This window comes from Falco rusticolus, chromosome 1 (genome assembly GCF_015220075.1).
Source record: "Falco rusticolus isolate bFalRus1 chromosome 1, bFalRus1.pri, whole genome shotgun sequence".
In the NCBI taxonomy this organism is placed as follows: domain Eukaryota; kingdom Metazoa; phylum Chordata; class Aves; order Falconiformes; family Falconidae; genus Falco; species Falco rusticolus.
This window is the reverse complement of record NC_051187.1, coordinates 3766697-3792978: the sequence shown is the minus strand read 5'-3', so window position 1 is coordinate 3792978 and position 26282 is coordinate 3766697. Positions and strand designations below refer to the sequence as shown.

Sequence of the window (26282 nt, the reverse complement as noted above, 5' to 3'; positions counted from 1 at the left end):
AATTAAAGGAGAACATGACCCATCACAGCCTTATTATTCCTGGCTACTTGATTACTGCTCATGATTGGTCTCTAATGAACCTCTTGCACCCACACCTCATGATTCAATAAGTGTTTTCAGGACACTCCTAACTAACGGGCAAATGGAGCTGGTTCCCACCGGGCCCCCACCACACCTGGGGCCATAGGAATGACGTGCTACAAGGGTGCAGTGAAGGCAGCATGTCCTAGGGGTGGGAGGAGATGCTGCCAGAGAGGGTCTTTCACATCCTGGGAGATACAGGCCAAAAAATGCCTTCCTGAGCTTACAGAAAGGGGATTGGATTTAACCCCCCCCTAACACACAGTTGGAGGGTGGCCCCCAGGAGCTCGCTGAGGTCTCAGAGTGCCCATCTTCCTGGCCAGCCTCCCCCGAGCTGCGCGGGCTGGGGGCTCGCTTGCCTCCCACGTGGAGTTTCTTGGGTTGCATCCCTCGCTCCCGGTGCTGTGCACTCCATATGGCACCCCGGCTGCGGGATGATGTGTGTGCTGTGGGGGAGGCTGATGGCAGGGACAGAAGCAGCTCCAGCCCGCTGCAGTCCCGAGCAGCTCCAGGGGAGCAGTGAACTGCCCGGGCATCAGGCAGCGCCGGGTTTTTATTTAACCCTTCATCCCAGTAATTTGCTCTGATGCTATAGTTCAAGCAGACACAGCTGCACGCACGAGAAGTCTGACACCAATTAGTTGTTCATGCAAAACAAGATATTTTTTTTGCTTCTAAGTGCAAACAATTTTCTGCCAAGTGTCAGATGAGCAATTACCTTCCTATGGGCCCAGAGGCGGCTTGACTCGTCCCATCAGGCAAATTTAAGGAACTCAATCTCCTAGGGGTTAAACCTCTAATTTAATTGCTAGTTCATCCTTAAACTTCACTTTTTATTTATTGCAATCCAAGCAACAGCCACAGAAAAACACAACGGGAGGCCAGCATGGAAAGAGAGGTGGAAGGGAGACCAAAGGAGGCAACTGAACCGTGGTATTCAAGGAGGGGCGTGGTTTTAACGGGGATTAAGGTGTGGTGAAACCATGCCAGATGACTAGAAGTGTTTAAATGACAAGTAGGTATTACATTTATTTACTCAGTATTTATTGCTGTGGAGAACATCAGCCCTGGGGTGATGCTCAGCGGAGAAGGACCTCGCAGGGTGGCTGGGTGAGGTGCCGTCCATGCTTCGGAGGCTCAGGAGAGGTTTCTCCACAGCCAGCAAAGGTGTGACACTCACGCTTCGTGGCCCACAACCATCCAGGCCAAGAGCTGCTGCTGTGCAAGGTACAGTAACACCACCCGGCGGCACAACCGCCGCTGCTGGCGCTTCACCGCACACCACAATCCTGCCCCGAACCGGCGTTTGCTGAAAAAACAGCAAACAATTAATGTGACAGATTTTGTTCGTCAGTCCTGTGATTACAAGGGCTTGTGCTCACTGGGTGAATGTGCGAACTCCCGGGCTCATAAATGCAGCCACATGATGACAATCTCTCCAATGAATTAAAATAATTACTTTTCTAATTCGCCTCTGGACTCTGCTAAACCTTTTGGGGCCTTGAAGAAGGCATGAAGGTTTTTTTCCACATCTTCTGCTTATGTAGGCAGACGTTTTAATTTATAAAATGAATAATTCTGTATTTAATCAGTACAAAGGAAAATTCCACTTGGGGACAGGGATGTCTCATGATGCTGCAGAGGATTAACCACACTAAATGACTCCCCAGTGTGGAGGAATGTGGCCGTGTGGGACAGCCCTCGCTCCTCTGAGCACCAGCGATTTTGGTGATCCTGGAGGTCTCCCTTCCAAGAAGGACTGAGAATATAAAGAATCCATCAAGGGGGAGACGCAGAGGTAACTTTGAGTTGTGTCTTTGAGCCACCAGAAGCCACTTACACTAAGCCTAGAAAACTAGACCTGGCTCTGGGAAAGGCAAGGTCATCATCACTTGTGAACTCCAGCACTTTCTTGGAGCCTAATTCACATCAAACATAGAGATCCCAGTGGAAAACTGATGGTTTATCTGGCTGGGGCAAACAGATGAGGACCAGCAAACTTTGTCGCTGGATGGTGGGGCTGGGCTGGGCTTTAACGCTTGAACCTTCCCAGCAGCGAACCCATCATGTAGCATGCACAAACTGGGTTATAAAATGAGAACAGAGATGCTTGAGGGTAATAGAAAAACTAAAGGTAAATCAAACTGTGTCTACCAAAAGATGCCCTGGTTTTACAACTTAGCAAATCAGGAGTCAGTGACACTAGATAGATACTAGATATATGTTACCTGCTTATCCAAAGGAACTGGAGAGGAAATAATTGTTCAAGAGGTGGCTGGATGTGTGCCTGCGCTGAGGTCCCACGGGATGGGCATCACAGTCGATGCAAATAGTGGTGCTGCACCACAATTTGGACCTTACTTTGGAGTAATTTATACATATTTAATAATAAATAATAAATATTAACTAATAAATATTAAATTACAACAAAGAGGTGAACCATTCATTACACAGTATGCTACAAATGAGTTTAAAAGTGCTTATATTGGATTTCTTTTAATTACAGTAAGACAAAACAAGCTAAACTATACCAAGGATCCCTACAGGGTTTTGTTTTGCAGAAAGGTAGTCTTCAGAAAGGTGTAAAATAACAAGAATAGAAATAAAGTTTGGACAAAGCTCTTCCTCCTGCGAGGTGACAAGCTGGTGGCTTGCACAGGGGTGCACAAGGGAGCACTGCCTTTTCCTTCCCTGCCCTCCGTTGTCAATCAGAGTGACGCTTTCACCCCAGCATCTGTCTAAGACCAAAATGCCAAGGCATCATATGAAATTTCAAAACTTAAAAATCTCAAAATAAGATTTATACATGCACAGAAAAAGCAGCTAAAATAGCATTTTCTTGCCAAAATGAAATGTAAGCCAACGACTTTGCTACAGTGGACTCGCTACAGTGCTACATCGCTTTACATCGGTTTGGGATCTTGCCTTTCACTGAAATAACTTGCAATTCCGGCTATAATTTCCCCTAAATCCTGCACCTAATGTTTCCTATGGGAAGGTTTTAGGTAGTTTTCCACTCAACGCTGCACTGAAATTCTCCCAGTTGCTCCTCAGACCTCCAGTCTATGGGGTGACGGAGGAAAAGGAGGTGCCTGAGCCCCCTCAAGAGCCCGTACACCCCAGGGCTGTAGCACCTCCATCCTACCGCGGGATGTTTAACAACAGTTCGCCAGTGGCCATAGGGAGACCGGCTGAGGTACAGTTGAGAAAGATGGCTATTTCCCATTACAGCCTGGTTAAAAGTGAAATCCAGCAGTGAGAGATATCAATCACCAAATACTGAATCAAGAAAAAATTTAGGTTTTTCTAATGATGGTTATTTCTTGGAAATCTTCTATGCCTGCTTGCGCTGAGGCCAGTGAATCTGCCAGTAAATCTATAATGAAATGACAGTCAAATGCACAAACTTTTGCAGCCTACCTAAACCAAAAAGTAAACTTTTTTTTTTTCCTTAGTTCTACTCTATTTTCTTTTTTCTGCTGTCGAGTCCAGCCCTGGATTTATCCCCCAGGCGGAACTGCTGCTTGCTCAGCGGGATGAGCTGAAATAAGAGGACTTTGGAGAGATTTTTAGTTATGCAGGGAAGAATAAAAAAAACAACCCTAAAACCAAGAAAGGAAAATATCCCAATTCTTTAGGTTACATTACTGGTTATATAACCAATTTCTCTGGTTATTTTTATGTCCTATTGCCCTGAAAGAGTGGCCTAAAAAAAAAAACCAAAACCAAAAAAACCCCCGACAAACGTAGTGAGGATGTGGCCACCCTGGGCACAGGGGTGGCGGAGCTCAACAGGGGGACGAGGACATCTGGTCGTAGTCGGGGCACTTGAGCAGGGCCGGGTAGTTACTGTTCATCTGCAGGGACGCCTCGCTGGAGATATCCGAAGGGCTGCGTCCCCGCGCCCACGCGTCCGGGTGCAGGAACTGCCCCGAGTAGTCCGAGCAGTTGCTCAGACGGGGCCGGTAGAAGCCGGGGTGAGGTCGGTAGATGTCCTCGGCCGTGTACCGCTTCATGAACAGGTAAACAGACATCACCCCGGCGCTCTGCAGGGGAGAGAGACACGGCCTGACACTCACCCTGCTAGTGGCTGCCTTCTCCGCCAACAGCAAAAGAGAAAAAAGATTTAATGTGCTTTTTTTGTGCTGTGCTGACGATACACAAGAGCTTCTCAGGGCAGCCCCTTCCCTGCCCTGTGCCTTGGATCTGTGCAATAAATAACATGGCGCAACCACGTCTCCTCCTGTCACACTTGGCATCAAATTATGATCAAACGCCCCATCAGAGTTCCAGGCCTGGGGTCTGTCCCCACTGTATGTCTCCCACCATACTATCCATTACCCACCTGCCCTCATAGCCTGCCCTTAAACCCCGTCTGCGTCCTTTTCTTCCTACCAGCCCCAATGCCCCCCGCCCCAGGAGCATGAGATGTGAGAGCTACTGGTACCTCCGTCAGAAGGAACGAGATGGCAGAGAAGGCAAATGACCATCCGTATTTGTAATTGAAGAACGTTTCCGAGTCCTTGGTCCTGTTCAGCATCTCATCGTTAATGCTGGATATGTAGAGCACCAGCCCCACCACCAAGGACAGACCTGGAGAGAAACCAAGGAAAAGGACAGTAGGAAACGCTTCAGGGATGAAGCCGCTGAAGAAGCACCTTCCTTTAAGACCTGGCTTGGGGGTGAAAGGGTGAAACTGTGGAAATGTGCTTGAAATCCCTGGGGAAAGGAGCTGCTTTCCTGCCGGGCTAACCCAGGGCACTCCTCATTTCAGCCAAACTGATACCTGCTCAAGCAGGTCCATGTGCACTGCGTAGGAGCTGGCTCCAAAGCTCGGCCACCACTGCTGTTTCTTTAACACCAGCACAACACCATGAATAAAACGTGCACTTGTCTCATGTAGAAGCCTCCCAGCTGAGCAGTTCAAAGTTTCAGGTCTCTCCTGTGACGGAGGTGCTGTGAGAGATGTCCTCTCCCCCGGCACCTGCTCCTGCAGGGCTGGTGTGCGCTTGGCCCTGCATCTCCATCTCACTGCCACCGCCAGCGGCGAGTGCTGCTCTGGGTGATTTTCCATCCTGCAAAGCCCGAGCAGGCTGCGGGGCTGAGCCGGGAGCCCCTGTGGGTGATGATCCCCCAAGGAGCCACCCCAGCGGCTTAGGAGAGCTCCAGCAGCTGCAAAAGCAAAAGTGTTCCACCCTCAAGGATTTCCAGGAGAAAATCTGGCTAGCAAAACTCACCTGACAGGATGAAGAATATCCCCGAGACGAAGGCGAGGATGGTCCTGTGAGGCCGAATGTGGCCAATGTTGCTCAGGATGAAGCCAATGAACATGAAGAAAAGGCTGACCAGAGGGAAGGGGGTGGCAGAGCGGATCATCTCTGGTGGGAGAGGAGCAGAGGAGAGTGAGAACGGGTCAGCCCTCCCCCCACAGCACAAGAGGTGGGCTTGGTGGGGTGAGATGGCTCCAGCCCTTCTGCTCTCTGACCACCCTGTGTCCTCCCTCGCTCCTGGTTAGTGTGGGTGCCTCTGCGATGCTCCCCAGCCCCTGCCAGGGGTTCCCCTCTTTGCTAAGGAGCTGAGTAGGGATGTGACTCGGCTGTGGGAATGCCTGCCAAGGACTGACTGCATTTCTGAGAGTTTCTGTGGGAAGCGTTACATAGGAAAAAAACATTGGAACATGCGCTTTTCTCTGGCTTCACTGCAAAACTGTTTGCGGAACACTTATTTATTAAACCAGAAAGGGCTGCAGAATTCATCGTGTGAGCTGCGGCGCTCCATCCTTCATTCATCCCACTGTGTAATGTGTACAATTGACTGCTACAGAATAAATACAGCTGCAAATTATGGAGAGGACACTATAAAGCCAAACACTTCCATAAACATAGACTCATAGAATCAGAGAATATCTCAAGTTGAAAGGGACCCATAAGGATCACTGACTCCAACCCCCTGCTCCTCACAGAAGCCTTACCGAAACCCAAATTACAGCCTTTACAACCATGGTAAAAAGTCTAAAACCATAAGTGAAGAGCACCATGAAGGTTCAAAACCAAATGCCACATAAAAGAAACAAAGAATGCCTGTAGTTTTTAACCCAGTATTTTTTCAGTCAACTTTATAATCAGTGCTGCATAGGCAGTGACGAGAAATGGTACAGCTCAGAGCCTCTGTGAGCATCCTGCCGTCAGAAAGGGATGTCCCCAAATGGTTAGGAGTGCACTAGGTAACTCTCACAGTAAAAGATGTAGTTGCACCCTTGCACGGTAGCACTGTCGAGGAACTAGGAGCTTCTTCAGCAAGGACACAAAGAGCATTTCTTGGGGAGATCCCGTGACCCCTCGGTGCTCTGCAGGATGCAGAGGGTAAGACCCCACCGAACCACTTACTGAGGACATTGACTGTGGATTCAGACGTCAGCTGGATGTTCATGGGCATGACGTATTCGATAGTGAAGCACCGGCCACGCTCTTCACCTGCAGCAGACACAGACCGAGTCGCACCCGCAGTGTGTTCATCTGATTGTTTTTGGTGGGGGAGAGGATGGCTTTAAAATTAATTTTGGTGCATGCATAGAAACAGTCCTGCTTTTTAATGCTGCTTCCATCTCGGCTGTCGGTGTTTGGGACTGAAGAAAGGCATCTCTTAACTACCATCTCTTGCGCACAAGGATTCCCTTGTATACAAAACCATGAACCCTGTGGCCAGAGAGTTTAAGGTCACCCCAGGGGCGGTATGAGAGCTCCTCAGTCCCCTGACTTTTTCAAAGCGGTGGTTGAAACTTGATGACATTTCAGATTAGTCACTTTGAGATTCCCATTCCCTTGGGTTTTATTCAACTCCGTCCCTGCAGCCAAGTTGCTTCATCAAACTTGGCGCAGAGGGAGGGAACGGTCCAGCTGACATGAATCTAAATTTTTCAGGGACAAAAAGGAATGTTTTGAGCTGCTGCCCAAGGCATAGGAGTGGGATGGGAGGCAGCAGGGTCTGGCACGGCAGCAGCAAACTCACCCAAAGCCTGCAAGCAAAGGCACATTTACCCATCTGGCTATTAAAGCCAGTCGTGGGGTGATAGTGTTACTTGCCAAAGGTTGTGCCTGAGTTTGGAAGCAAAGATGGGCAGAACCTTTAAAACTCCTATTTTCCCCATCCCTTTCCCACAATACGATGCTGCCACGCAGTGAGCATCACCGGAGCAGGGGGTGTTTTTGGGAGGGAGGCCGTACCTGCCAGAAAGCAGACCCTCCAGAGCCCCGAGTGCAGCGACAGTTTGATCTCCGCCGTCTGGTTCTGGGGCTGGACGATGCCCTCCTCCAGGTAGAGCCAGTAGTCGGTGCTGACGGAGATGCCCAAGAGGCCGAGGCCGCAGACGGCGAACACGCTGCTGAGCAGGGTCAGCGCCCTCCTGCCGCAGGCGCTCATTCCCAGCAGCGCGGGGGGCCGAGGCGGGGGGCACGGCTGCCAGCGGAGGGGATGCGGCCGTCGGCACGTCTACCGCTTCACAGGGGAATGGATGTGTCAAAGCTTTGCCCTCTGCCCTTAATTGCTTCTATACGTCGAGCTGAAATAAGCCATTAAAACAATCACAGCCAGCCCTGACAGATGGAGAGTTTGAACCAAATCCCACCCGACTGCTGCCCCGCGCCGGCCCAGGGCTCGGGAACGGGCTGGAGCCCCGCTCCTGGGGCAGCAGCGGCACGGGGTGGGCTGGCCAGGAGCAGCTCATCCGCTCCCGGTTTATTTGCTGCAGGTGAATTCCTGCTGCTCCAGCCAAACCTGGCGCTTGTCACCCCAAGGACGTAGCCAAACCGCAGCACAGGAGCCTGCTGAGGCTCATGGAGACCACATCAGCAGATCAGCAAGGATACTTTTAGCTGCCGGACCAAAACCCACTCCCAAGCAGCTCCGGCCATCACCCCGCCCCCCAGTACTGCCATTTTTCCTCTTCCCGGGTGTAGATTTACTCATTGGGGGATCAAGATCCCCATTTTGCAAAAATCACGCTACACTTCTGCACGCTGAATGGCATCACCAAACGCCTCCAAGCAGAGCAGCACGATGCAATAGTTTGCCTTTTTTTTGCTTGTTATTGCACTTGCTGGGTCAGAGCTGGTGGTGCCGGTATCGGCCGAACGCACAGACTGAACCGCTCCAAACCCAGCTTGTTCCAGGTGGGGGCAGGGAGCTGCGGTCAGGCCCTGGGCAAACATGAGAGGAGGAGGCAAAAAATCTTCCCTTGTCCCCATGTCGCTTATGGATAGAATATTTTTTCCCCTTTCCTTCTCTTCTTTTTTTGCTAATTTGTGGAATTTAGCAGTTCTCATGGTGCCCTGCAGAGTGATAAAATGTCACCAGAAAGAAGAGTTCTTGGCGCAGCGGAGAAAAAGTGCAATTAATATGAGGAGGAAAAAAGCCACAGAAATGAAAGATTAGAGGAATAAGAGCAAGAAGGAAAAGATACACACAAGAGACAGTCTTCTGGGGAGTGGGAACAAGGCAGATAGCACTATTGACTGCTTTCATAAAGGCAGTATGAATCACGGATAAGTGCCATGTCATGTATATTTTCCAAGGCACAATTTGCTGTTGTTAGCAGTGCAAACAATAAGGTAAAAAAGACTAAATCCAGCTAGACAACAAAAGCTACCAAATTTAACACAGTAGCAGCAGGATGCATCTTCCTCGGGCTGTCTTCAAAATGACACGGGCCCCATTCACACTGCGGGAAGGTTCGAGGGGCGACAAACGGAAGAGGGCTGGGGGCAGAGCAAGCTCGGGAAGGAGGGCAGAATCCTCCCAGCCACACGCTGCACTTGGAACACCAGTTCCCAAAATAACAGTGGGTAGGCAATGGCGCCGGGGCAGGTGCGTCGTGCATCTCCCCAGGTGCCAGCTTTGGAAGAGCCCCACCACGCCTGCACTCACGGCCGGCATGTGCTGTCATGGCAGGTGGCAGAGACGTCTCCTTGCTGTATCCCTGCAGCGAAGGTGGTGGGTTTTAGCGACTGGATCTGGAGATGTGGCTCCTGCCTGGGCCGGGAGACCAAGCCTGGCTGTTCCCACACATCTGGGTGGGTGAGCAGCCTCGCGGGGGGGCTTCATTCCTTGCACCTCTGATGCAAATATATTAATGCTTGCTTGCTTGCAGTGACTCTCAGAGATGCCAAAAGTCCTCACAGCTTGCACTTTTACACTGGAAAGCCTCCGAAGATAACGCTCTGCCATAGTTCCCTCATGATTAATAGGTGCAGACGATGCTGATCGTTATGTCCTGCTGCCGAGCTCCCAGGGAACTCCGTGCTCTTGCAGTGTCCGTCCCTGGCACATCCATGGCAAACGCACGGCACCAAGCTCCCTGGCAGCCCGGCCCTGGGCTGATCCTGCAGCAAATTTCATACCAGACTGATGTGAAGGAAACTTGCGGTTACTGTGGAGTCCAAATAACTGCATTTACTGCACAGAGGCAACACCCAAGGCCTGCCTGTACCTCCAGCTCGCTGCTCTGGGCAGCAGTAAGAGAGAAAAGCAGGGAATGCTGCTGCAGGAGTTTCAGTGAAAGAGAGAAAGGGAGAGAGAGACTTTTATTACCATGTCCCACCCTGAGTCCAAAGCAGACAAGTACATCTTGGTAGGAAGCAGATGTACTTGCACCCTCACACTGCAACAGCTCTGACAATTCTCTTCCACATGAAGTTAAGGATTTGGCTCTTCCTATGTTCACACCGAGACATTTCCCAGAAGGTACCAACCTACGGGGCGTGCTGTTGCTTACAGACAGCCCAAGCAAATGCTCCAGCTCATGCTACTGCAAGCTTTCCACCTTTGGCTCTGCTAACGAGCCTCATTTTTAATGCCCTTATTTAATGTTTCCCTCAGCTCAAGAAAATCGGGACATTTCCCAGGAGGAAAACCTCCCTGCCAGGGGTGCGAGGAGCAAGATGCGCAGAGGAGATGCTCAGCTTTGCTTTTTCCTGTGGAATTAGGAGGCAGCAGCTAAAGAAGAAACTGGTAGCTACGGGGCAGAGAAGCACGTCCTGCAGAGGTAGCCCTGCACCTTGGTGGCCTGAGGACAACCTTCCTGTCAACAGGAGCGACCGGCACAGAGCTGTAGATGTTAGGACACCGCTTTACCCCTTCACTGGATGGGAATACACCATTTCCCATCTCGTTACAGGTCCCATTTGATCCAACAATATGACCAGGCAAAGCACAGATCCTCTGGCTCATCCATTCTTCTCCCTAACTCAGTCAGAGCCCTATTTTCTAGTTGCTGCCACAAAATGAGCAGTGTTTACTACAGGGTGTCTCATCCCTCTTGGCATTTTGGTGCCAAAATGGTATGAGGAGCTGGAATCTATTCTTGGCTCATGTATCATCAACAACCATCCTCCCTGCATATTTTTCGCTAATAAGGAGCCAAAAATCAAAGTAGGGAGTACGTGAAGGTCCAGATAAAGCCACTCAGGGGGAAATCGCCGAGTATTTCCTGTGATTTGTTGTCCATCAATACCAGGCACTGGAAAATATACCTATTTGGCATCATTTATATTGGTCATTGGGGTGATGCTAGCAGCAGGGAGAGGGGTCAGGCGTCAGTCATGCCTCTCAATTGCCTCATTTCTTTTCTCTCTCACACTTCAATTTCCATGTAATCACGGATGCAATAGACAGTGATACCTATTACTGCCTTGCTGGCACATAAAATCGAGCCCGATGTGATGGGGAACAGGAGGCAGGGATGGTGCGGAGCAGCCACTCAGAACAGACCTTCCCCCATGTCCAATGCCTGGACAATTAGCCGGGCTCCCAAGAGAAAGATTTTTCAAGGACACAAACAGGAGCTGGCTTGATTTTCAGCAAGGCTTTAGTCCCCGGTAACCTTTACCGATTGTGTTATGCTTCTTACAGCTGAAAAGGTGATGCTGTTTGGTTTCCAACAGTAGCTGTATTTTAAATTAAATGAATCTAGCCCCAAAGATTTCCAAGAAATAGGACCTTAGAACTGTTCCGGCTCCTTCAATCACACTGTGCCTTCTGGTAGTAGTCCAGGGAATAATAAAGGCAGTCTGCAATGTAATCTGCAGTCCTCATAATGAATTTCTTTTTGTCTTGGAGCCATAGCTTCTGATAGAAACAGCACATGGCCCTTGCTGGGACTGACCCCTTCAGAACATGAGATGAATATTGGCGTTGTTCCTAATGCAGTTCACCCAGGTCTAGGTGTGAGAGAAGTCCTTACCTATTGCTCCATGGTCACAAAAACAAAATATTATCCTGGTCCAGATTTCTGAGCCCACCTCTCCGTGACCTAACCCCCAGCACAAGCCACCACTCTGGGCTACATGGATGGGCTAAGAAAAATAAATATATTGCTGGTCAGCTGCCCAGACAGGATGGGTCACGTCAATAAATCACGGCTCCGAGTTCAGCAGAAAACAAAGCTCCCTCCTGCCCTGGGTAAAGGTGGAAAGAGCAGGGCCAAGCCAGGCCAAGGAGGCAGCTATTGATTTTTATGTGGCTAGAGCATCATTTCCAATTTCCTGACATTTGTGAGGAGGGGAAGCACTGCCAAAGCTATTGGAGCAGACGGGAGGGAAGATTTTGTTTGTGGAGGGATGCTGGGATCCAGGACAAGCCTGGCGACCTGCCTCTGTGCTTGTGAAAGCATGGTCCCTGCTGCAAGCCAAGGGCAGGGGGAAAGCAGAGGTTAAGCTGTGGACCTGGGGCAGTGGGAGAGGCTGGGCAGAACGTAAAGAAAGAACAATGCCTGGTGGAAGGGGGGTGGGGAACCCACTGAGTGAGCGATCCATACAAAGAGCATCAGGGAATTGGGTAAGTCGGCAAACGCAGGAGAGAGTGAGCTGTGATGGAGCTGAGCTGAAATGACCAGCTCCCACTAAGCTGAGACAAGAAAATTGGGCTGGCTAAAAATAAAGGGCCTCCAGGCAGCAGAGTCTCTTCCTCCGGACACAATGCAGGCCACAAATGTGGGCAAAATAAATAGGTCAAGGAGAGTGGCTCTTTCAGAGCTAAACTTCTCAGCACTGGCATCACTCGGGCAGGCAGGACCACGCCGGGGGAGCTGGACGAGGCCACCGCCGCATCATCACCCTCCTTCAGACAGTGCAACAGCACCTTGGCTCCCTCCTGGGCAAACCCAGAAAAGCCGAACCTGGCCTTTAATAACCCCAATGGAACGGAAAGGTGGTGGCAAAATGGCATAGCGGTTCCCACCGAGCGTACGGGTGCAAATGCTCTGGTCCTAGAACAGCGAGTGCAAGGTGCAGCTGCATCCAGCTGCCTCGAACCGATGCTCTGTCGGTTTGCAGGGAGGGTTCTACCAGTGGGAGGTGGCTTTAGTCACAGCTGGGCGTATGCAGCTCAGCAGAGAGGAAGAGGAGGTGGTTTGGGCAGAGCCTGCTGCTCCATCTGGGGACGCAGGAGAAGCAGATCCACAAACCAGACCTGGAAAACTGGGCGACTGGGAAAGATAGTTTTGGGTTTGGAATTACCTCTTGGGAAGCAACAGTCCCTCCTGAAGCCTGGAAAAGGTGTACCGCAGGCAGAAGAGAAACACCAGACGGCTCTGCTTCCATGTAACAGCCAAAGGGGAGCAGGGATGGCTCCAGGGAAAAGCAGCATCTCCTGCTGGGTACACTGGGAAGGAAATGGTCCAAGGGGATGTGGGCTGGACTGGTCTGTAGGATTCCCAGGAGCCCTGTCCTGGGCTGCTGGCACCCGCCACCTCCCATGGTACACGGGAAGACAGAAATATATATGGCAGCTTTACAGAGCTGCATTAGTGCCATATAGAAATGTCAGCTAGATTTCTGGGAGAGAAATTATGTATTGGAAAAATTAAGTACAGAAATAAATCTTTTTGATGCGGAGGAGGTTAAGGCTGATATTAAGAAATGAAGCAGTCCATCTCATGGCAGTTTGAACAAGCACTAGTAACTGCCACTACGAGCAGCCATAAACTTCAAAAGGATCAATACTGGACTTGAAAGCTTCCCCTCGGCTGCTAACAGCGTGCTGCACGGCCAGCCCCGCGCGCAGCACTGCCATTACAGCCCGATAGACACAGCAGCATCGACTCAGTCAAGCACACTGGGCTCACAGGCTCTCCAGAGAGGTGGTTTCTTATTAAAAAAAAATTAAATAATTAAAAAGGCTGGTTATGAGTTATTTAAACCTACATTGAGCCACAGCAATCATAAACCTATTAATTTTTTGCTTGTCATCAGACACAAGGAGCAGCTGAAAAATAATCAGAAGAAACAATGTGTGACTGCCACACACTGTAATGCTCACCACTGATTTTACGAGTGGGATTACTTGGGGTTTTTCTCTTAAACTTGACTTCCATCATTTTTCTGAGATATTTCCCTTTTCCCTAGCACTTCCCATGTTGCATTTCTTATCCAAGTTCTTTTTAAGCTTGATCAAAAATCCTTTCACGGCAGCATAAGAGTGAAGGAAATGCTGCATAGGCAGTGCCGTATTTTCCTGCCGAACCCACAGCCTGCCCAGCGAACCCCCCAGGCTCACCCCCAGCTTCCCTCTCCTTCTTCACCACGCACCAGCCTTTTTGCTCCAGGCTGCTCAAAATCTGCCCTTTTTGCCTGTGCTGGGTTTGCAAGGATGGTTGTTACCGATTGAGCTGGAACCTTCCGCTCCAGCACCAAAGACCAGGAGATCAGATGATATTCCCAAGGTCAAAGGAGCAGCAACTGAGATTTATTTCCCCATCCCAGCCCTCTAAGCAGACACTTCCCTGCATGGACTGCCCCTGCCGTGCCCACACCGCTGTGCTGGCCAGGGTGATGGCTCTGCTCCAGCTCACTCCCACTAATGGCTTCGGGTGATGCCAGCAACTTTCAACAAATAAAATCATCTACCGAACAGCCCCCCTAGTCCCGGCTCACACGCTGCTGGCGCGGCGTACAGCTGTGTGCGCACTGCTAGTGTTCGCTCACATGGTCTTTCTGGATCCACAAATATTCCCCCCCAAACCTCTCAGAGAGCACATCCCACCCACGTGCCTCCTTTCTCCTTGGCCTTTAAGGCTCTTACCTCTTTTAACCCCAGCTGAGGCGATGCTTTGGCAAGTGGAAAGCCTGCGATGTTGGCTGTGAAGGTGGGAAGCTCAGGTTCTGGCAGCCCGACTGTGAAGCACGTGGCACAGCGAGGAGGGTCCTGGATGGGTGCTTGGGCTACTGGGCAGCACTGGGAGGAGCTGGGAGTGGGGTGGCTTTGGCAGCGGGCGGGGGAGACCTCCCGGGCTGTAGGAGAGGGCACTGCCTCAACTCTCCACCTCCAGCCGTCTCACATGAGGGATGCACGACGCTGGGACACGGGGACAGGTGGGTGGCAGGCAGGTCTCTGTATCCACGTGCCAGCAGCTCCTACCCTGTGGTTTTGTAGGAAAGCGTTACTCCAAGTGCATTCCTCACGAGGGAAGGAGGAGCTAAAGCTCTGGGCTTGCAATATCGCCTATATGCACCCAGGTCCAGTTCTCCAGGTCTGAACTATGTATATACACACTCAAAGTTTCCATCACTAACAATAGCTGAGCCCTTTCCTTTGCAGAGCCCTTCCCAGCGCCCTCTCACCCTCTGCATATCAAAGCTGACATACAACGTTCACCTACTTGCAGCGTGTCAGAGTGCTCGCAGTCAGCTGCTGGTTTCCATACCCTACAAAGAGCTACAAAAGCAGAATAAAAGGGGGACTGCCTGGTGCTGCAAAGCAAACCAGCTGGGGATTTCGCTGTAAGAGCTGCAGAAATCTCGTCGCTGTGTGCAGTGCAGAGCAGTGCTTGCCCACTGACCTCTGCATGCTGCGTGTTACAGGTTGTACTTTATATCCTAAATACATAAACTCCAGTAACCCGATGATCTAGTGACCCTCTTTTGGCTTCGGTGTAGTGCTTCCCTCTGCTCCAGCCAAGGTGAGCGGAGGGAGCCCCAGCACAGCCAGCAGCAGGGATAAGTAAAGGCAATGTAACCTCCAACAGTGGCTGGAGGAGAGCAGCTGGCTCAGGTGCAAGCAGCCACTTCACACCAGGATCAAGGCTGGGCTGATCTAGTGGAGTTGTAAATCTTTAACAGCTGGTTCTTGTTCACTTCGATGTGTCATTTAAGCTGGCAAGAAATCCTGCAATGGCTTTGTATATTAAAGAGAGGCGAATAAGCCTTTTCCTTGCACAAGCTCTCTGTGTCCTTCCAGGAGCAAGGCAGGTCACAGCATGGTTGAAGATCTCGGGCACCTTTTCCGTAAGGTATTTATATTGTTTTAAACTGAAGTGGGTATGAAGAGAACGCACAAATGCACCATAAGCCCTGCAAGAACCATGTATTACGAACGCCAGCACATTAAATTTCTCTGGGCTATAAGCTTTTCCTGCTACAGAGGTCTAAGAAAAGACTCTGTTACCAGCCCAGGTTGCAGGAGATGAGGCTGCTCCCACCAGGCTGCTCAGCAGAGAGGGGCCAACACCCTCCTTTCCTTCTTTTCCCCTTAACGCTCAGTGAATGACAGCTTGAGCTAAATTAAGCAGTGCTGGGGGGGTTAAAAATAGCATCAAGAGCTAATTAAAACTCTCCCACCTCCCCCGTGCCAGCGCTGGGGTGAGGCGAGCCCCGGGTACCTGTGCCGTGGAGGCAGGGCAGCCCGCCACAGCTCTTCCCCTGCCGCTGCAGCTCTTCTCACCAGCGCTGGCAGCTGGAGTGCTTTTATGAACACTTTCAGTGTGATAAATGAAGAAAGCAAGAATTCCCCCGAGTGCCATTGGCATCTCTGAACGCTGAAGGCTGCAGACAAGCGGCACGTTGGGCAGGCTGCATGCAGCGGTCACAGCCACCCAGACCTCCGTCGCCTCGGTGGGATTAAACACAATTGCCAGCGTAAAGCAGATGCCTTGTTATCCAGGAGATTGCCTTCCCCCTTCCTTCCCCTTTCCTCGCTTAGAAATCCACTTTACCACAGAGCCTCCGAGTACTGAAACAATGGCATAAAGGAAGCAGACAAAGGCTGTACCGTCCGCACCTCAGGCAAACAGCTCAATAACCCAAGTGCCATTTGGGGCTGCCATTCAACCCGGTTCCCAAACACAACGGCTGCTCCATCCCTTTGCTTAAGCGGTTTGGGACGCAGCTGCTCAGATGCCGGTGGTGGTGTCGTCGTGCACGAGCTCTCCAGGTTTGATGCTGAGCAGCCTCAGAAGTTTCATCCCATCCTCACATGGAGATGGTCTTTGCTTTGTGCAGCTTGTTGGGTTTAATAGTCAGGAATATTAAAGTACATAATAAGCGTTTCTACAGCACTGGAGATACTAAACTTAGTACCACCCAGATTTTAGCAAGATTCATTGCCAGTTCCAGGAGTTAATGGTAAAATGTCCCGGCAGACAGGGTAAGACAAATGAGGCAGGACATGGAGCAGCCTGAGACCACCACAGGCAGTGTGACCCAGCCAGAGGAGCTCTGCTCGGTACCAAGCCCAGCATGGCCCCAGGAGGACATCAGCCTGCCCTGCTCAGCATGGGAAGCACTGCCACGTCCTGGGAACGGGCGGGGAACAGGCTTGGTCTCGCCCTTTCTCCATCCTTCCCCCAGGCCAGCACCTATTACCAGGTGAAACGCTCCGGCTGCGTGTATCTGGTCCTTACCTACACCCCACCCCTACTCCCACTGTCCCTTTGCATCGCCATGTGCTCATTCCTGCGCACCCACCCAGCAGTGCCCCTCCGGCCACCCATACAATGACCTCCTATTTTCTTCTCCGTGCAGTCTGTAAGATATTTTACCGTAAGAACTGTCAAACAGTTGACACACAACACTGACATTGCTTTCCTCTTCAGCTCTCCCCGCTTTCCTTCTGTCACTGTACAGAAAAGGGCAGTTTTGTCCCAGTTTCTTTCCTGCCTGTAGCCCACCTCTGTGCTTTGGGAGGGATGTGCAGCTTCCCAAGCAGCAACTCCAGCATCAGAAGGGTTTAACACAACTTTCCAAACCACCCGGATTTCTAGGTGGGGTTTGCTGTGTTGCTTCTGGCTGTCTGCAGCTTCCAGGCTCTCCCAAAGGCATCCAGGAGGGGATTATTTTCTATCGAATACAAAGTCAGTGCACTCTGAGCATCCCCCCAAGAGCCCCCAGGAGCCACCACCGCTCAGCCACCATGGTGGCAGGAACTGGGGAAAATCTGGCACAAGGGAAGCTGGGGTTGGCAAGAAATAAAAGCAGAGCCCCAGCTTGGGTCAGGTATTTTGGCAATGCCAAAGGCAAAGCTTTCTGTTCCTGTAGGAAGCGATGGCACCCACCCTTGCTCAGGTAAAAGGCACGGCCGCAGGAGGCGAAGGCAGAGCAGTCACCAGTCCCACCACAGCTTCACCCAGACCCTGTTGCGGTTCTGGGAAGTGCTGTCTGATAACTGGCTTTGAGTCGCACCTTCAGCTGGGAGACCAGCAGGATGTTACGGTCCATCCCTCCGTGAGAGTGGATAGAGAATGCTCCAGGATTTGCCATCCCACCTTGTGCCAGCACCGGCCATGAGCCCTCACATCGGTGCCTCTCACCTGGCTTTGGTACAGTCTGTGGTGTCTGACCTGAGCATCCCCTCGGTATTTCCCAAAGAGTTAAAAAATTTTCTCCTGTGATGTACTGTGTCTCAGTCCCTGAAGTACTAACTCTTACAGCCAGCCAGCTCAGCTTTTCCTTGCGATGTGGTACCCAGGGAGCAACTCTGTCTTGAGAAAGGGAGGACTGGAAAACTCTTCCTACCTGGACATGTCTAAGCAATGGTTGGAACATCTCACCTAGGCTTGGCATTACGGTATCCACCTCTGCTGCTGAATTTTTAACAACCAAACCCACACAGAGACTCTCCTCCTACCTACACCCAACTTTCCGACTGCTGCAGAAGGGGAGGTTTCCACCCGCCATGCCCGCAGCCCTGCTCTCCTGTGGGCTGGAGAAGGTGGTGGGACACGGATGCCTGGCTGGGACCCTGCTCCCATCCCACCTCTGCCAAACATAACCCACCACACCTCTCTGAGCAAGCAGAGAGAGTCCCAGGCAAAGCTGCCACAGGGAGAAGGGACATCTATTTGTAGCCGAGGGTTTGATGCCTCCCGAGGAGAAGCCAGAGCTGCGGGGTGCCCACCTGAAGGGCTTTGAGGGTGCACGAGGTCCTGCCCTGGCAGCCCTGAGCCTCTGCTCCCTGCAGGTGGGGATGTCGCCCAGCAGCACTGACGGGCAGCGAGTGGGAAAATGAATTATCTGCAAGTTGTCTTGGGTCAGCGGATGCCATCTGCCACGCTGCTCAGCTAATCCCCCCTCAGCGCAGCCGTGAGAATCACTCTAACGAGGTTTTTTCACTAATGAGCAATGATACCCTCCTCATAATAAAGGAAAAGCTGTAAGTCCCGTCTTCCACAGGGACCAGACACAAACTCCACTCAACGCTAACAGCCCATTTTCTCAGCCTCATGGTGCAGCAGTGTCATCCTTTGACAAGTTCTTTTCCCAGTAAATATTTTACTATAAACATCAGAAACTTGTGGCTATACAGCAATAAAATCTGTGTGACTGACTCCAAATCCTCTTTCTAGAACACACCTAGAACCCAAACGCCCTTTAATTTCAGTGAGATTAAGACTCCCAGACAACTTTTGACCTAGCCCCCATCACCTAGTTATTTTAAAAATGCCACCTTAAAACCAGGGCTTTAAATCTTCCCCGGCTGACTTAGGAAAAGCTCCCAGTGCTCGCTCCAGCCGTACACTTGCACAGCTCACAGCTTGCCGGTACTGTTGAAGCCTCTGCAGGCTTGTGCATTATTTCCCTTTTGCATTTTATATTCCCTTCCCTCTCCATAAAGGAAGCTGAAGCTGCAAATGCTGCGGTATGGATGCTGCCAGGTGGGGATTCATTCAGCTCAATGAATATATTCAACAGCCACAATAACGCAGCGAGGGACTGGAGAAATAAACACACAGAAGCATTTCTGTCCCCGGGATGCCACGTGGGGCAGCCACAGGGGAGCCGTGATGGCAGCAGGACGGGCTGCTGAGAGCTGCTCTCCTGCCCTTTGGCTTTTTACACAGGTCACGATGTGACAGACTGAAGTGGTGCCCCCAAAATTCAGCAGCAGATGAGCCTCTGAAGGGAGCCCGGACACGTGGCACTTGTGAAACCAAAGGGCAGCCGTGAAGGAAACGTGGGAACGCTCCTCCAGCAAAGCTGCCTGCCCGGATCACGCCACTGGCACCCTGCTACTGCACAACACTCCGCGGGAAGATCCTTTTTAGCCGGAATACTGCTCTCGGCTGCTCCTGCTGAAGCAGGGCTATTTTCAGCGAACGCGACGCCCTTGCTGCCCCTCCCAAAGACTCACCTGCACCATGCGGCCACCTACCAGCTCCGGCGAGGCCCCCTCTTTGCTGCCCTCTCCCCTGCGGGGGGTCGTGGGGTGTGAGGGACACGGTGGGGACAGTGGTGGGGACAGTGGCAGGGACACCGGTGCTGCAGGTTAGACCTGCTCCGTGGACACCACCCAGGAGCCTCCTGCTTCTTCGTGCCTGGAAGACCCAACCCTAAAAGCTGCAAAAAGCATCTCGCGTCAGGGGCTGATGAAGTTGTACAAAATGCCGAGCAATTAATCAGCGGCCCAGGGCTGCGCCAGCCCCCTGCCCTGGCCGCGGGAGCGCCCGCCTCTCACCCCCTCTGGCAGGGTCGCAGTCAGGAGCATGTGGAGAAGCGAAGGCAGGTGCCATGTCCCCCCACCCGCCTGCTCGTTTCCCACCCCCACGTTACTTCACTTAACCGGGTCAGGTTTTTCGCAGCTGGCCTCACCTGAATCCGCCACCCCCTCACGCCCCGGAGCGCCTCCAGCCCCTGCCGCCCGCAGGTCTCCGGCCCCGGGCGCACACACGCCCCGAGGTCGGGGGGCGCAGGCGGGGATGCGCCCAGGGACCGCCCGGGACCCCCGGTGCCTGCGCAGCCGGGCGGGGGCAGCCCCGGGAGCGGGAGCGCTGGGCGCTGCGGGGACCCGCGCCCTCCGGCCGGGCAGGATGCGCCCCCCGCGCCCGCTTCGGCTGCGGGGCTGGGGGGGGTGCGGAGCTGGGGGGGCTGCGGGGCAAGGACAGGGCTGAGGCTGCGGAGCAGGGACGGGCTGCGGGGCTGTGGCGGCTGCGGGGCCGGGGCAGCTGCGGAGCACGGGGTGGGGGGCTCGGGGCCGCGCTGGGGCTGCGGAGCCGCGGTTTCGGAGCCGGGGCTGCGGGGCCGGGCTGGAGACGCTGCCCGCACCGCTGCCCTCCCGGAGCTACCGAGGGCACGGCCGGCTCCGACCCCGACCCCGACCCCGAGGGGGGCCGGGAGAGCACAGGAACACGCGCCCCAAACGCTGCCCCTCCGCGCGCGGGCGGCACCTCCCGGCTCGCCCCCCGCCCCGGCTTTAAACTTTGAGGGTGTCACACCCGGTTCGCCCCCCCGGCACCCCCCGCAGGACGGTGCCCCCTGCCCCGCCCGCACACCGAGGGTGGCCGGCCCCCCCGCCGCCCCCCGCGCTCACCGGCCCCGCGGGCGCTGCTCCGGCGGCGGGACGCGCCCGTCGGCCCCGGGGATGCTCCGCGCCGCGCCGGGGAGGGCCGGGGAGCCCGGGGAGGAGAGGGCATCACATGGCGCCGGCGGGGACAGCCCACCGCTCCCTCCCTCCGTGCCCCCTTTCCCTCCCTCCTTCATCCCTCCTTCCCTTCATCCGTCCTTCCCTTTCTCCATCCTCCCCTTCTTCCCTCCCTCTTCCCTCCCTCCCTCTCTCTCCAGCCACCCCTACTCCCTCCCTCCCCCGCCCCCCTTACTTCCCTCTGTCCCTCCTTTCTCCATACCTCCCTCCCCTTTCACCCTTTCCCTTTATTCCCCCACTTTCCCTCTGCTTCCCCCTTTTTTCCTCTGGTCCCCTCCTTTCCCTTCTCCCTGCTTCCCAGTCCCTCAGCTGTGGCTGGTGGCTCCAGTTTAACACCAGGGCAGGGGTGGGAGCCAGCACTGCCCCTCTTGTGCATCCTCCCCTCCACGCACCCCCAGCTCCTCTGAACCCCCCACCTGCAAAATCACAGCCCCCTCTGCAGTGGGACTGGTCGGGGGAGTTGCGCTCCTGGGTCATGACTCTTTTGAGATCTGGGGAAGGGAAAACTGGCTCTGGCCACCAGTGTCAAACGAATCCCCAGCTAAGGACACAGCAGACACCGGGGAGGATTGGAGGGCAGCGAGCCAGAGTGCTGGAGAGAGCCAGCTTGGCAGAGCTGGGACCAGGGCAGGGAGAAAGCCAGGGCTAAAGGAGAGAGGGACACAGGGGCAGATGCTCTGGGCTCTGGAAACCACCGCCAGACGGAGTGATTCAGCCAAGACACATAGAAAATTAGCAGCAGAGCCAAGAATAAGGACACAGCTCCATCAGAGCATCCAGCAATGGGACACTTCCTTGGATACAGCGGGAAGGACAAGAAAAGGGTCACACAGCACGCAGGCGACTCCTGCTTCATGAGCTGCCAGCCCAGGCAGCAGGGCCGAGGGCAGCTCACGGCCACCACCGCAGCTCGCTGCCACCATCGCTGCTCACTGCTGCTCGCCGCCACCACCACCGCTGCTCGCCACCACCGCAGTGCCTGAAGCTCGGGCTTGCACAGCAGTTTCTGCAGCAAGAGCTTATTCTGTGCAAGGGCTTTGCATGTGCCATGGTCACTCCTCCAGCCGGGTCCCTGCAGCCAGGAGCAGGGCAGCAGCAGCAGCAGTGCAGGACAGCAGGGTGGCTCCAAGGGAAGACACGGCAGGAGAACAACAGAAGCAATTTATTAATTACAAGCCTAATAAATTCAGTCTCTAATAAGTACTGGGTCACCAATTCCCAGTGCTCTGGCTAAAACGTGCCGCATGTCTGCCCGAGGCGCCCTCAGTTAGCCAAGCTAAATGGAGTAATTCAAAGTAAAGTGAAATATGAGATGTGGAGGAGGTGTCTGTTGGATGGCTTGTTTCAAGTCAGCGGAGCCATGTGCTCCAGCTTGTTGAGCTCTATTTTGATTTATAGAAATAACAGAAGCTGATGCAGATGTGTAAGTTTTCATTTCTCCACCGAGAACACGGTGGAGTCTAATATAGCGAAGCCTCAGTGAGATCCAGGCTGGTGAAAACCTGCCTCCCAGAAGGACCCCAGCTGGCAGCCAGAGCATACTGGTTATTTGTCTTTGAGGGACTGCACCTCTGCACATGTTCTTTTGCACAAAATTACAGCGATATTTAAATTATAGCGAGTTCAGCATGTTTTCCTGGGCTCATCTCTCAGCCCCCTAAGGAAAAACTGGCTGGCGTTGCAAGGATGCGCCTTTCAGTGTACCCTTCCTTGCAGCTGGAGCTCTCAGAACAACCCCCAAAGGTATTTAGTACCTCTCGTTCGCATTCAAGCAAGAACCAAAGGCAGCAAATCCATCGGGGGATGGACAGTAAGGAGAGAACAGGGATGCGGTCAGCAGAATGGATTCTGCAGTAGAAAAAGGTGGTCGAAAGGCGATGCCCTCTGGGACCCCCGGCCCCACGCAACCCCAGGGAGGAGGAGGCTTCCCTGGGATGGAGCTAATCAGCAGGGAATCAGCAATAAAGTCAAAAAGCTACAAGAGGCAGGTTAGACCTGGACGTTCATCATGTTCTGTCAGCGTACATTATTTTAATACAGTAATTGGCTGTTCATCATTTTTATTCTCTCGATATTGTTAAAAAAAACCCAAACAAAGCAGGCCTTCATTTTTCTCCAGGCAGGCAATCTGCTGTATTAGCCGCCTGGGCACTGTGCAGGATTATTTGAATACAGCACGTATAAAGGCTGCAGCGCGTACTGCCAGTGACATAATTAACCATTACAGTGTAAGAGGCCCCCAGCAGCCATGCGTATAATCAATTAGAAATACACATTTTGGCCTTCAGTCTCTCCCCCTCCCCCCTTGCTTCTATGCAAATGTACTTAGGCTAAAACACTCGGATGGATTTTCCGTTGCTGCTTGTCTCGTACAGCAACTTCTGCTGAGGCGGTGAAGTGCGTGCACCGGGAGCATTTCCCACCGGCATGCCCAGGCCAGGCTGCCAGAGGGTACCAGTGATGCCTCCCCAAACCCAGGAGCACAGCTAAGCTCTCCTACCTCATTAGCAGCTATCCATAATTCCTTCCCATCACACCCATCTCCTTGCTGACGGCAAAAGATGGTGAAGACGAAGCAGAACCCCCTTCTCCAGGCCAGGGGCTCAGCGTGGCTGTCCCAGGCAGGACAATTAGCACTTTGCATCTTCTCAGCATTTTCTAAAACTGGGGGCAGGGCTTTGCCAAATCCTGCAACAGCTGCTTTGGGTTAGTTGTTTGATGCAACCCCAGCTGGTGCCATCCCAGGCCCTTCCAGAGTTGCTTCCCTTTGACATCCCCACTCTTCACTGCCTCCTGCTGAGCTCTCCCCTCCCCGAGAGGGAGGATCCTCCACACAGCCACCTGTGGGGTGAGTGAAGCCGGGTGGGATCTTGCACATCACAGGACGCCCTGCAGCTGTGCCAGCCCTGGTGGGGCTGGAGCCCACCCCAGCCGGAGCAGCTCTGCCAAGCCCCGTGCTGCTGCAGCCGCCTGTCACACCACGCTCACACCCGCCATGGAAGCATGCAGCATCACGGGCACTGGAGCAGGCAGCTTTTGGGATGCACCCAAAGTCAGATCTTATTAGTGAGGAGGGACTGAAGCTTTAAGAATGGCTCAGGCCAGAAGCAATTCCTTACAGCAGCATCCCTGGGCTGCCAGTGGTGCAGAGGGGTGCTGAGGGCCTGTCTCCTTGCAGCTGCAAGTGTTTAATTCCTGCAGGTGACATATACAGGGAACCTTTTCCCTGGTCTTTTCCCTTCCAGCAGAAGCCACCTTGAAGGCACTCAGGACACCATACAAGAAAAGGCCTGGTCCTGTCAACCTGGGCCATGAACCGACAGCAAACCTCAGGTTTGCCTCCCCTCCCCTCCCCCTCTAATTTGCTCTATGCCTGATTACTCAGACAGCAAATCTGCCCAGCAAACAGGCTGGGATGAGCCGCCCCACGGGCAGCCACCCCTCGAGCCCACGTGTGGCTCTGGTCTGGTGTCGGACAACGGGCATCTTTAATTTTTCAATTGTATCTGGGGCTGAAAGAGGCGTTCTGGGCTGGGCGCAGGAAGGGAAGGTCTGCACCAGCCAGAAATTGCAGCGTTCGCCTGAGGAAAGAGGAGAGAGAGCAGGTAGATGCAACAAACCGGCGACGCGGTGCCGAAGCTGCTGTGACTTGTGTGGGAGGTGACGGATGCTCCATGCCAGCTGCCTCGGCACTTGCTATTTTTTGTCGTTTTGTGGGCAGCGCAGCCGGGGAGAGGCTCGGGGAGATGCCGGAGCACGGCAGAGATGCGCAGCAGCCCCGGCACAACGCTTGGAGGAACCCGCTGCTGCCCCACTGCCATCCCCGTGTGGCTTCCAAATGCTGAGAGCCACTTGCTAGAGAGACTATGGAGATTTTCTCTTTCCATGAGAGGGTGTTTGCGGGACAGGTTTTGCACCGGGTGGCAAAACTGGCATCAGCGGCCTGGGTTTGGGATCCACAGCCACAGCGCTCCTGTGCTGGCAGGATGCCACCTTGGGATGGGCTGCTCCAGCCGGGTCCTGTTACGTGGCAGCAGTCAGTGCACGCTCGTATGATGTCTGCTCCTTATTCCAGCAGCAACATTATTATTTTTTTTAGCTTTCCAACACTGAAAGTAGGAAAAGAGGGAAAACTCATGGCACCAAAGAACACCAGCCGCTCTCTCCTCTCTGGGGAGGGTTTTCATCTCCTGCTTGCACCGTGACTAAATCAGAGGCATTAACTCCTGTGGGCTGTTGGAGCTGAAGCTCCGTTCGCTGTTTCTCCTGCACATCCCTCCGCCTGGAGTTGCTGCTCAGGAGGAAGCGCAAAGAGAGGTGCAACATTATTTTTATCTCTGCACCCACATGCTGTGCGAAAGCTTGAAAAAAAAGTGCAGCGCCTTTCGCAGCCAGCCTCCCCGAGAGGCTCTGACTCACAGAACAACAAAGGCGCACGTGTGAACGGAAGTTGGATCCTTTATTTGAAATAAAATACCCTCTGTAACCATATGGGACTAAATGAAATGAATAAAAGCTGAGGATGCAGCCACTCGGCCGGTTGCATCCCTTAGCCCCACAGTGGTCCGGGGCCAGCAGGCACCACTGCCTGGCTCGTGCAGCCCCACACTGGAGGGAAGGGGGTTTGAAAGGGCATGGAGTGCCCACGTCCCACCGCTTCACTGGGACAAGCTTGCAGAGGTGCTGCAGTCAGTTTTCTCTCACTGCTGGTGTTTTCTGTCAACCCTCTGCGAAAGGAGCAGAGGTACCAGCAGCACCACCCCTCTCACGCCTGGTGCCTGGGATGGGACCTGTCTGGGTCCCCATCGCTGGCCACCCAGCCTGGCTGGCAAACAGGCTGCTTGCAGGATGAGGGATGGCTCCTGCCAGAGCAATCAGATTTCAAAGGTCATGTTTTGGAAAACAGTTTAGATGACATTAATTATTAAAGCCTCATAATGCTTGTATTAAGGGAGTTTTCCATGTGATTTATACAGCACTGAAATTCATTACCAATCTTTTAATGATGTTAGGGTCAAGCAGGCACAGGAGTGCTAAATGACTTATCCCAAATGGACCGGGAACTGTTCCAAGGAGTTTTGGGATGCTGTCTTTGCTGGCCTGTGCTCTTTCCCTCCTTGTGCCCTTGCGCTCATTGCTGGTTGCTTTTATAACCACTTCTGATGAATTTTTCATGAAATCACCCCTAATCAGTGTCTTGGGCATGGTTACACTTGTAGGAGAAGCAAATGAATCCTGTTAGAAAAGAGTGTTTCTGGAGGTGTCTCTGAAAACGTTGAAGCTTTGATGAAGTTTTATGGACATTGTTGTGGAGTGTTTTATATGGATTAGGAAACCTCCCTGTTGGGGGCACTGGGTTTTATTAAGCGCTTTGAGTAGAGGAGCAAGGTAAGGGCTGATGGATCAAGGCCTGAAGGTTAAATGAAAAGCAGCGCAGATGTGAGCCGGACAGTGGCTGGCAACCTGGGCAACATCTGGGGTGGGTGCAGGCTGCCCGGGTGCCCGCGCCTCCTGGCGCC

The 26282-nt window shown here is 53.1% G+C and overlaps 1 protein-coding gene across 4 annotated transcripts; it reads right to left on the bottom strand.

Annotated features, from left to right (window-relative positions):
* Positions 1-312: 312 nt before the first annotated feature.
* Positions 313-20818, bottom strand: CACNG5 (calcium voltage-gated channel auxiliary subunit gamma 5). Of its 4 annotated transcripts, none has more exons than XM_037405090.1 (8): positions 20653-20818; positions 19477-19682; positions 14155-14491; positions 7305-7639; positions 6468-6554; positions 5319-5459; positions 4529-4674; positions 313-4127 (listed from the first exon to the last, which is right to left on the bottom strand). In XM_037405090.1, exons 4-8 carry the CDS (start codon positions 7498-7500, stop codon positions 3870-3872), a joined length of 828 nt encoding a protein of 275 aa, XP_037260987.1. In that variant the 5' UTR covers positions 7501-7639; positions 14155-14491; positions 19477-19682; positions 20653-20818; the 3' UTR covers positions 313-3869. The 4 variants fall into 4 exon arrangements, with proteins under 4 accessions (XP_037260987.1, XP_037260996.1, XP_037261006.1 ...); XM_037405099.1 differs by having other exon boundaries at positions 19498-19682; XM_037405109.1 differs by lacking the exon at positions 14155-14491.
* Between the last annotated feature and the right edge of the window lie 5464 nt (positions 20819-26282).

Excerpts from the sequence above, each read along its gene's own strand:
- CACNG5 (XM_037405090.1), bottom strand. The coding sequence starts at position 7,500 with ATGAGCGCCTGCGGCAGGAGGGCGCTGACCCTGCTCAGCAGCGTGTTC. Across the intron at positions 5,460-6,467 it reads ATCCACAGTCAATGTCCTCA|AGATGATCCGCTCTGCCACC; the intron begins GTAAGTGGTTCG and ends CTCTCCCACCAG. Across the intron at positions 4,128-4,528 it reads TCTCGTTCCTTCTGACGGAG|AGCGCCGGGGTGATGTCTGT; the intron begins GTACCAGTAGCT and ends TCTCCCCTGCAG.